Source organism: Phaethon aethereus (assembly GCF_964289735.1).
Source record: "Phaethon aethereus genome assembly, chromosome: 13".
In the NCBI taxonomy this organism is placed as follows: domain Eukaryota; kingdom Metazoa; phylum Chordata; class Aves; order Phaethontiformes; family Phaethontidae; genus Phaethon; species Phaethon aethereus.
This window is the reverse complement of record NC_138589.1, coordinates 21,725,637-21,736,762: the sequence shown is the minus strand read 5'-3', so window position 1 is coordinate 21,736,762 and position 11,126 is coordinate 21,725,637. Positions and strand designations below refer to the sequence as shown.

Here is an 11,126-nt window from a genome sequence, read left to right as displayed (position 1 = left end):
CCCCCCCAGGCGGGGCGCGCCGAGGCGCAGCTGCAGGGATGGGAGACCAGCACCCCCGGAGACCCTCAGGCGACGGCCGCTCGCCAGCTGCCCGCCTCCCAGCTCCGCCGGCCCGCCCCTCACCTCCGGGCGGAGCGACGCGACTTCCCCAAGATGGTGCCGCGCTGCCGACAGCGGAGATGCACCTTCCCAAGATGGCGGCGACGCGTCCGTCTCCCGCGACCGCTCCAACATGGTGTCCTACCGACGACGACCTCTTAAAGATGGCGGCTCTGGCCCCGCCCCGAAGCGGGGCAGTCTGGGAGCGGGGCCGCGCGGCGGGGAGAGCGGGCCTGGTGCGGGCTGGCGGCGGAGCGGGCTGGGCTGGCGGCGGAGCGGGGCCGGGCGGGCGCCATGCCGGAGCTGGCGGTGGACCGGGTGGTGGTGCACCCGCTGGTGCTGCTCAGCGTCGTCGATCACTTCAACAGGTGGGGCCGGACGGTCGCGGCGCCGCGGCGCTGAGTCACGGTCACGGGCCGGGCCGGGCCGGGCCGTGCGGGACACGGGGCCGTGCGGTACCCAGGGCCGTGCGGGGAGCGGCGCGCTGGGCCCCGGGACGGGCAGATCGGGGTGGAGGGGACCCCGCGCCGCGGGGGGAGCGGCGGGCCTAGGCCCGGGCCGGCCGCTCGGTGCCGGGGCCGCCATCCCCGTGTGGCGGCGGGAGCGCGGCCTGCGGGAGCCCCCCGGAGCCCCTGCCCGCCGCCGCCGCCGTTTTCCTCTTCAGGAGGAGAAACGTGCGAGGGTGGGGAGCGCTCGGGTGCGTGAGGGGGCTGTCAGCGCCCGCCCTCGGGCCGGCCGAGGGCTTGGAGACAACGTCCTGCTCCTGAAAACACGAGTGGGGGAGAAGTGGAGCTTGTTCCTAAACCTGCAGCTGCCCGAGCGGGGGATAGATCGTATGCCTCTAAACACCTACTGTAATTTGTGCCTAATTTAACTTAATTGCGCCAATTGACAAGCAGTTTTAATGTCAAAAATAAAACCCAAAATCTCACAAGGCGAACAAGCCTGCTATTGTGAAAGCAAATTGTGGATGACGCCGAGCAGTTTAAGAGCTTACTCACTTTTTAATAGCCCATTGTCCTGTGGAGAGGCTGCAGTGGTGCTTATTTTGGGTCACCTTCCCCCTTGTTAGCTGCATCGGACCACATAGTCCTCTTCCTGCATCGCTGGGTTACAAGGCTTGATTCTGAGGGCACCTAAACCGCCCTTTTCTGGATGTAAATTAACGATCAGTAATAAAATAATCAGAACACCTCTTCTTCCGTTCCAGCACGCATACTCTTTAACTTGCAGGAATTTGGCGAAGCAAGAGGTCTGCTGTTAACTACTGTCGTGGTTTAACCCCAGCCAGCAACTAAAACTTAAGTGTCTACCAGGACACCTTCTTTCTTGAATCGGGCTTTTTGTCGTAGGAACTGACAGTTTTTTCCATTTAGAATAGGAAAAGTCGGAAATCAGAAACGAGTCGTCGGTGTGCTGCTGGGCTCATGGCAGAAAAAAATACTAGATGTGTCCAACAGTTTTGCAGGTGAGTTTGAGTGTCCTGTCCCTGTTCAAACCTATTGAATTTTTAATAGATGAATTGTGTTTTTGAGGTTTTTTTAAGCCACCCTGCCAGACCACAGATTCTTCTCTCCGTGTACAAATCAACTTATATCAAACAAAAAATGCTAACTGCTGTCAAAAATACACTATTCCATCCAGTCTTGTGCTGCTGTACCTTCCCTGTAATATTGTGCAATGTGGAATGTTTCGGGAGTGGATGTAAACCTCTTTTAAAATGCTGGTGAATATTTTGCTGCATCGGACTCGCTGACCTCTGCAGAGTGATCAGTGTCTCAACATGTCATACAGAAATCACAGCCCTTGGTGCTGATGTAGCTGCTACCTACTTGTGTAAAGATTTAGTGTATATTTTAGCTTCTTTTCCTCAGGTTTTGTCCAATTAAATACTATTATTTTCATAAGTATGTTGTTAATAGCATTGAAATAGATTCCTCTTAAAAACTTAAATGTGATAGTAAAAGTAATTCTTGAATGCATGGCTTTTGGTGACCCATTTGTGTGTGTGTTAGATCATTTTCTTCCCAGTGGAGCTACTCTGACAAAGTAAAATTATCTCAGTTCACATAAACTGTGAAACTCCACATATAGAGTTCTTCTCACAAGTGTGGGCTGGTGTTTTTTTTCCCCAATGTTTGGAGGATCTTTATTTTTTTCATTTGAGTTGAAAAGTGTGCTTTTGACAGCCTTTCAACAGCGAAGTTTTACTATTAACGCTGAGAACAGTCTTTGTTCTCTAAACTGAGCCTGTGTCTCTGTATACATGCTAACTGATAAAATAACTAGTCCTTTACTCAATGGTAAATAGTCTTTGCTTAAAGTGCCTCATGGTGTTCTAGTAGTCTGTAAAAGTGCTAATGATATGTGCTTTACACTGAAAACTAAATTTTCTGTAAGCAGACTGCTGTTGATCAGCAAGCTATAAAGTCTGCTGGGATACTCCAGCAGACTGGTTTATCAAATGTCTGTGCACACCATTGAGTCACTTCTGTGGCGGGGAGGATTTCTCTCTGATGTTTGATGTCGTCCACTGAGGATAACCCTCAGAATGCTTCGCATTTCATTCCTCAGTTCTGAACTGTTAGTAATGATGAGACGGCCTCTGCCTGAGAGAGTCAACCAGCACTGCAGGTTAGCTTGTGCAGCATGGTGTTGCAGAACAGTTGAAACTGATTAAACTGCCCTTTAGCAGCCAAAGATCTCCTCAAATACAGTGTTTCTATAAACTTTTTCAGTCTGGAAGTTGTGTTCTTAAATACTGGGATTTTGTTTTATTCACAGTACCTTTTGATGAGGATGATAAGGATGATACCGTGTGGTTTCTAGACCATGACTATCTGGAGAACATGTACGGAATGTTTAAGAAGGTCAACGGTAAGCTGAGGTCTTCTTGCAGCCAGGGTTACTCTCCTAGAAACTTTCAAGACTCTGTATGGGAAAGTGAATTCATAGTAAGGTAGAAAATTAATTGTTTGTGTGGCTTCACTTTCGCTGATGGTTTCTGTGGGTTAATTTGTGCAAATAGTTTCTGTTCTTAACATGTTCATTTATGCCTTGTTAATTTTCCCAAGTCTCCTGACAGCTTTGTATCTTCATAATAATTCAGATTTCAAAAATGCCATTATTTCTGAAGAATTTCAAAGCTTTTCCCTCTATACACTCTTTTATATAGATGTGCCCTGAAATTAGTTTTTTATGAATGTGAACATTACAAACTTTTAAGTAATTATTCTAATTCCTGTTTGCCACTGTTTTAAAAAGTGTCTCACTGCTCAGTTTGAGACTTCAGAGCTGAAGCCATGACTTAAGTTCCTATGAATTTTCTTAGCACTGGCAACAATTGTCATTCTCATGATACAGTTTGCGTTTCTAGAATTTTTGCATTCTTAGATATCAGCGTTTTAAGATGTCAGATCCTGATATCCGCAAAATTAATAAATGATAGGAAATAGTCCAGTTTAGTTAACAACCTAGGTGTAAAGTTATACATGTGATTTGTAAGCTACGATAAGTAGGTATGATTAGTAAGCTGTCTTTTTGTCACCTGCCATGTCATTGTCTTGCCTACTATGATTCATTTCCCCTTACTTTACACTTGTCTTCTACATGCATAAGGTTTTCACCCTTGGTTTGCTAATTCAGTCTCTGCCTAAATCTTTCTGCTGTTGTCTTACCATGCAATTCTGATTTAGAACCCTTTCTGGTTTTGCTCAGCTAGAGAAAGAATAGTTGGTTGGTACCACACAGGCCCTAAATTGCACAAGAATGACATTGCCATCAATGAACTGATGAAAAGATACTGTCCTAACTCTGTAAGTGCAGCACTTTTTTTTTTTTTCTTTTGGTCTTATCTTTTCTCTCTTCCTAAATGGGGGATGTGGGAACCCTTGGCTCCCACCTTTGTTACTGGTGATACAGCATGTTACAGACCTGGTAGCTGTGAAATGGTTAAGGAACTCGGATCAGAGTCTTTTGAAACAGTTATAGATGTGTTTTCTCAACGCCTGAAGTTAACACCTCTGAGCAGCCAGAATACCATTGCTGTGAAGAGCTGACTTAGGTATTTTTTTCTAGTCTTTGAAACCTGTTTTTCTGAAATGTTTGCTTTTTCCATAAGGTGTTGGTGATTATTGATGTGAAGCCAAAGGACCTGGGGCTGCCCACAGAAGCTTATATTTCAGTTGAAGAAGTTCACGATGTGAGTGTTTAACATGTCTCTCTGCCTTTTCTAGGCAAAGGGTTTCCATTAAAAGATGGCTGTTAGGATTGCCTTATTTTCCGAAGGATGCGTGTCCCATGGCACATAGTTGCCTTTTACATATGGGATGTTGTGTTCACTAGTGAGGGCCTGGGACTTGCAGCCAAAATCTGCTGAAACCAGAGTTTAAATCCCAGTTGTAATGTAAGCCTTTGTAACTAAAGCTTTCATCCACCAATACTCCTGGAAAAAAAGCTGTGCATTTCTGTTTGACCTAAGGAATTCCACAGCTCCAGCGATCTGATTTAAATGCTTCTTACCTGTTTCTGTCATGTCTGTGGGCATGAAGAAAGTCACAGTTTGTTTAGAGCACTTTTAAGATGTCACTTTTACGTGTCAGGCTGTTTGCTGAGGCATTCTGAGTAATTGCGTGCTTATTCATTTGTGCACCTGCCAGTGCTGAGTAGGTAGGTCAGGCATGAGCAACACTTACTAATCACTTGCAGCACCGTGCAGACAAACAACATACAGTAGTAAGTCAGCTTTAGCTTTTTAATTGCAATTATTTGATTTAAGTACATTCTGGATGTATATAAAAAAGTTTGATCCTCTTGCCTTTCTGGGACCCTCACTACAGAGAAAAAGCTGCTCCCGGTATTGTAGATCTTTTATCTGCAGGATTTGCTCTTAGTTTTGTGAATCCCAGTGGTGCTTTCTATTTACAGCTGTATACGGGTCCAGGTAATGGTTTTGAAAACACATGGGTAAAACTCATTCTCAGAAATTCAGCCTGTGACTCTTTTAAACATCTTCCTTAATATCCAGTACATAAAATTATAATTTTAATGAGATTGCTCTGTATTAGGGTTTTTTTTCTCTGGAACTGCATATGTGCTTCTAACTGTCTGAGAGGAAATAGCAGGACGACAAAAGGTATCCCAAACTGTAATAAGATTGCATCAGGAAAGAAAGAAAGAAAGAAAGAATTGTGATATTTAGTGAGACTTTCCATTTTACGCACCAGTACGTAGACCAGGAAAATATAGTAACTGAGCACAAGAAAGAAGAAACTACTAGCAGCTCTGGGCTTGTGACAATTGGTAGCACAAATTAAATCAAGAAAAATCCAACTAGAGTCTTTCCTCTCTGATTTCTTGTGGACTGTATATAACTATGTCACTAGTTTCATTAATACCGTTCTCATACTGTATCTAAAATTCCATGTTTTTAAAAGGCGTGGTGATTCACTTACAAACTTCTCCCCTTAGCTGTGTACTTCAGTCCCCCAATACTCTGTTTTGCCATAATTTGCCCCATTGCCTGTTCCTGATCTCACCACACAAACAGGCATCAGTTAATCTTACGCTGCGACGTTGTGCGAGTTGCCCCACTGTTTGTGTGTCCGACACCGGTACCGGCCTGCTGGTGTGCACCTTTGTACCTGCAGTCAGCTCTGTGCTCAGTCTGACCCTGTCTCCTCTATCCTTGCACCTCGAAGGATGGCACTCCAACCTCCAAGACGTTTGAGCACGTGACTAGTGAGATCGGGGCAGAGGAGGCAGAGGAAGTTGGTGTTGAACACTTGCTACGGTAAGCATCTTTAACGTGAAAGCGTTCTTGGGAGACTTGCACAGCAGTGAACGCGATCCATCTGGCATCTCCTGGTGCCAGCTTCCGGGAGGAAATGTGGATCTTGTTAAACATGCTACTTAAATTCTAAGAGCGTATTCATTTAACAGTCTTGCTTGGCATATTCGCTCATTGCTAGTGAAAAGTGTGACCGCCTGCTGAGGTGATGAAAACTGCATATTCATTCTATCCGAGCTGCAGAATATTGCATCGTTTGGAACTGTCTCCAGCCGCTGCGTACCTCACAGAGCAGCACGGAATGGGGGTGTTGCTGAGGGGTCTGTAGCTCTCCAGTCAAAAAAAGAGCAGTCACCCTGTACAAGCCACGTCGCCTTTCCACCAGTCAGGACTCCTGTTGTTTATTTCTCTCTATGCCTTTAACTGGTGTTACAAATATTATTCCAAAGAGAACGTACGTGCACCACAGGATACAACAATGGTCTATTTTAGTTACACTTCATAATGTACATCAGTTTGTTCTCATTCTTGAAGGCTTCATTTCAGTTGTACTCCAGGTGTGCTTCAAACCACTTTTCAAGCTGGAAAGACCTCTTAAGTGAACATGCCCACCTGTTAATGAGAAGGCAAAGTAACGTTCTAACGCTGATTCTTTCTGTTGCGGGTGTTGCAGAGACATCAAGGATACAACAGTGGGCACTCTGTCCCAGCGGATCACAAATCAGGTCCATGGCTTGAAGGGACTGAACTCCAAGCTTCTGGACATCAGGAGCTACCTGGAGAAAGTAGCCATGGGCAAACTCCCCATCAACCACCAGATCATCTACCACCTCCAGGATGTCTTCAACCTGCTACCAGACGTCAACCTGCAAGAGTTTGTCAAGGCCTTTTATCTGAAGACCAATGACCAGATGGTGGTAGTTTATCTGGCTTCTCTGATCCGTTCCGTGGTTGCCCTGCACAACCTCATTAACAACAAGATTGCCAACAGGGATGCAGAGAAGAAAGAAGGACAGGAGAAAGAAGAAAGTAAAAAGGAGAGAAAAGATGAGAAGGAGAAAGACAAGGAGAAGAGTGATGTCAAGAAAGAGGAGAAAAAGGAGAAAAAGTAAAATGTGTAGTTTTTTTATTTGTAAATTAAAAACCTTGTAAACTAAATTACTTTGATGCTGGGTTCTTCTGTTGAAAGGGTCAGTGCTCAGCTTTCCTCTGCTTTGGTATCTGCTTTTTGTGTTTTATCAGAACGTGGCTGGATAGATCTGCTCAAACTGGCAGCTGTTGCAACAAGCAGTCAGTTGCTGTAGGGCAGGCCAGGCAGTTTGGATCTTGGCACTGGGCAGGGAAGGGGTAAAAGCCAGGGGGGAAATTTCTTACTACTTTTTTTAGTGCAGCATTCCTCCTTCCCCCAGTGTACCTTCAAGGCACTGAGGATTTCTAACCCTGTACTATGTCAGCCTTTGCTCCGTGTACTTGTCTGACCCAACACTGAGTTCTCACTGCTGTATGAGACACGATGTGTTAGCATCAATTCATTTTTTGAGCTGAGGAGTGGTGGAGTTTGGAAGCACCACGGTCTGACTAGTAAAGAAGCTATTGCTATTGTGGTCTGTTTTTTTCCCACTGTACCTTGTGCTGGGCTAGTCTTTCTGTTGGGTTTTTTTTGCTATCCTTTCTAGCTGGCCAGTGACAAGAACCTGGTTGACTGTTTTGTTGTCTAATCTACTGCTTTTTTTTTTGTTAGGTAAAAGACTATAGTCCTAGCTCATGTGAGATGCTCTGCAGGGGTGGAAACACAGGGCAGAGAAGATGGGATCCTGCTCTGGTCAGGAGGGGATGTTGTGTGTGGTGCTGCCACACTGAAGAAGGGCTGCCCTTTCTCCCATAAGGCGTCAGGTCATTACCATGTTAGGCTTGCAGTGTGCTTATGGATTTGCATAATTATGAATAGCCAATTCCATGCAACACAGGCATCTGTGTATTTAATTCGGTTCCTATCTGCGCAGGCCCTAGGCACCTTGTTGCCTGCCGGGGTAACGCAGGTGGTGTGTCGCTGCTCTTGCAGCTTCCACAGCTCTGTGCCAGGGAAGGAACCAGCTCTGCTGCCAGGCCCTGTCCCTCGCTCCTCAGGCTTCGTTGTTAAAGCCTTTGTGGTGACACCAAAACAGGCTGGCCTCTCACCAGAGCACCGTGCTGGCACAACACCGGGGAAGGGCTGGGGCCTCACACAGCATCCTCCAGGGCAGCCATGGCTGTAACGTGCTGCCAGGACAACAGGGACAGGGTGTGCAGGTCACTGGGCCAAATGGGCAGGATGGACGTGTGCTGCAGCATCTCCCAGGGGACAGGGCAGAGAGGGAACACATCTCTCCCAGGCACAAGATGACCACGAGCCCAGAAGACACCTGTCCACAGCAAGTATTTCTTCTGGGATTGGGCTGGCCCTGGCTGTGCCACGCTTGGCAAGGATCGCCCACAGCACAGCACAAGAACACATGATTAAAAGAAAAAACTGCAAACCCACACCCACCCCCCCAAGAAAAAAAAAAACAAACAAAAACAAATCCACACAAAGAACCAACCGGCCAAGGCAACTGCTGAAAAGCAAAGTCATGGCAGAATGACTGTCTGCAGGCTGGCCCTGGTGACATGAATCATGGGTTGGTTTGTTGGGCTTGTGTTGGATTTTTTATTAGATGCTGCCAGCCGAGGGCCATTGGCCTCGTTCACCTGATTCTGTTCCACCAGTGCTCCTCTGGGCTTCACACGGTGACACCGGGAAGCTGCTCCAGCTCTGGCAAAGCGTCCTGGAGCCATTTTTAGCTGAGCCTGATTATAGGTTGGGTGAAAGCAGGCAGGAGCGCTGCGCCCAGCCTGATGCTCCCGCATGGTGTGTGCATGGAAAAAATACATATTTATGTCCCCACTGATGAGCACTGGCCACCCATCAGGGCCCTTCAGCCCAGTCCCCACGCAGCCAGCCCAGGGGCTGCAGCAGGCCGGCGCCCCGTGCGACACACCGACCAGGGACACGCGCCGCGGCAGCTGCTGATCCTTTATTGCACAAGAAGTCGGCGGCACTGAGGCAGGACGGTGCAGTACAAAACGAGCCGGTTACCAGTCAAAAGCTATTGCAGTGTCTTGTATCCACAGGCTTCCTTTACGTACAGCTCTGTACACCAAGGCTCCCCTGCACACAGCGGGGGGGCAGCAGGGGAAGCATCCAGGCAAGGGCCAGGGCCTGATCCTGCCCTCACGCTCAGCTCCTGCCACCAGCCTGGCCGCCGACAGAGGAAACACAGGGAGTTTGGGCTCAACCCATGACCCAAGCAAAGGCCAGATGTGCCCCGAACGTGACCAGAGCCCCTGAGGCTGCTGCAGAGCACCAGCTCTGAGCAACACCCCACTTAAATATTAAATACAAGAGCACAGGGGCCTCACGCTTGCAAATCAAACACGCAACAGCCATGGGTCAGGGTGGCTGCGGGGCTGGTGGGGGAAGGGGCCAGCCGGGCTCTCGTGCGGTGCATCGGCCCCAGCGGCATCAACTGGGGGTTCCCTGTACCTTTGCTGGGTGCAGGATAGGGCCCAAAAGTGACCTGAGAGTCAGTTCAAGAGCCGTTTCCCCTCCTGACCTGCACGTATTAAAACGCCATGAAACGGCAGAAAACACTAGGAGGAAAAACAGCCTGTGCCAAAACCAGATCTCAGTTAACTGTGTCTGCAGGGGGGGGGACGAGGGAGCCTCGGTGCACCGCGTGCCGCTGGCCAAGGCCCAGGGCTTCGCCCTGTCCCCTCTGCACCAGCCCGCACCCCTCACGGGCTGAGCGGAGCCAGGCTTTTGCAGCCACCTCCCTGTCACACCTCAAATTTGTTTGGGGAGGGAAACACAGACCCGTTTCCCCTGGGGCTGCATTAGTGCAGATCTCACGCAGGAACAAGAGCAAGAGCGTCCGCAGCTGCCTGCGCACCATCCCGGGGAGAGGGCTCGGCGCTGGGCGCCGGCAGGCAGGACCTCGCGGCCAGTAGCGCTCCAGGGCCCTCCCCGCCCCGGGAGAGCACCAAAGCTCCGTCACTCCTGTCCAAATCCTTCCGTCTCCTCAATTGCATAAAGCAGCTTCTCCTTCAGCTGTTCGTAGCTCTTGTAGGGAGGGAGATCCAGGCGGTTAAAGCTGGAGAGACAGCAGAGGCCGTGAATAGCGCTGCGATCCCAATTCTCCTCCCCCCGGCGGGGTCCCCTCCGGCCTCAGCCACGCACAGCAGCTGCGGTAAGATGCAGGGCCAGGAACAGCAGCTACATCCCCTGGGAAGGCGGGCGGAGGGCACCCGGGGCCCCACACAGCCCCCCAGAGACAGCCAGCGGTTGTCCCTGTGTGCTCCTAACAGGGCGAAGGAGAAATGACTTACCATGTATGGCTCCGAGGCAGCCACGTCTCTTTGCCAACTTTATCGATGCAGAATTTCTGGGGCCCATTGCTGCCTGTTAATTATGAGCACAGAAAATCTCATTACATGACCAGGAGCTGAAAAAGAACCCTCCAACACGCCGTTAGCCAGCACATCGCACCATCACACGCCCTTATGGTCCTAAAGACGCATCGGGGCATAAATCCGTAGCAGCACTCACTGCCTGTTCTGACCCCTTTGCGGAGATGAAAAAAAATGAAAGGAGAAAGCTGAAAAGCATATTCACAGCACAGAGCGGTAACAGCATGGCTTCAAAGCAGGATGGTTAAATAGCAAGTGCTAAAACACATTTATCTGTTGACCCACAGGACAGACTGGGTCCATCCAAGAGTTTTGAAGGACCTAGCTCAGGAAGTCTGAGGCACCAAGGTCGCTTTTTAACAGACTGTGAATGCTGGAGAGGTTCCAGCGGGCTGGAAAAAAGCTAACATGCCAGCAAGAATCAACGAGTGGGCTAAGTTAGCTGGTTAGCTTGACACTGATTCCAGGAAAGTAAGGGAAAGGCTGGTACAGGCCCCAAAAAATGGCAAATTGAAGGATGAGAGCAGAATAACACCACGCTGTGGTCTTCTGGAAAAGGGGTTCATCACACAAAAACCAAAATTAAATCAAAAATCAAAACTCATTCGAAATTACAAACTGGACTGACAAAGTTAACTGTGGTGGCACAGTTCACAGATAAGGCATTTGTCTGGGTACAGCACGCCACCGGATTAAACCACCGTGCTCAGACGTCGCAGCTGCTTTACTGCTTACATGCTGCGGGCTGCTTTGC

At 48.7% G+C, this 11,126-nt stretch overlaps 2 protein-coding genes across 4 annotated transcripts in view; one reads left to right on the top strand and one right to left on the bottom strand.

Moving 5' to 3' along the window:
* Positions 1–393: 393 nt before the first annotated feature.
* On the top strand, positions 394–7,126 carry PSMD7 (proteasome 26S subunit, non-ATPase 7; the record flags this gene model as incomplete). The annotated part of the gene is made up of 7 exons (XM_082005708.1): positions 394–467; positions 1,476–1,567; positions 2,884–2,976; positions 3,817–3,914; positions 4,220–4,300; positions 5,799–5,890; positions 6,561–7,126. The coding sequence occupies 7 exons, from the start codon at positions 394–396 to the stop codon at positions 6,997–6,999; spliced, it is 969 nt and encodes a 322-aa protein (XP_081861834.1). The 3' UTR covers positions 7,000–7,126.
* A 2,395-nt stretch (positions 7,127–9,521) lies between these two features.
* WWP2 (WW domain containing E3 ubiquitin protein ligase 2) overlaps positions 9,522–11,126 on the bottom strand; it is a gene marked incomplete at its 5' end in the record, with an annotated part of 38,368 nt that continues 36,763 nt past the window's right edge. For all 3 annotated transcript variants that reach the window (XM_082005605.1, XM_082005606.1, XM_082005607.1), the window contains 2 exons: positions 9,522–10,056; positions 10,292–10,360. In XM_082005605.1, the coding sequence (XP_081861731.1) occupies positions 9,957–10,056; positions 10,292–10,360 (169 nt within the window). In that variant the 3' untranslated portion in view covers positions 9,522–9,956. The remainder of the gene's footprint in view (positions 10,057–10,291; positions 10,361–11,126) is intronic.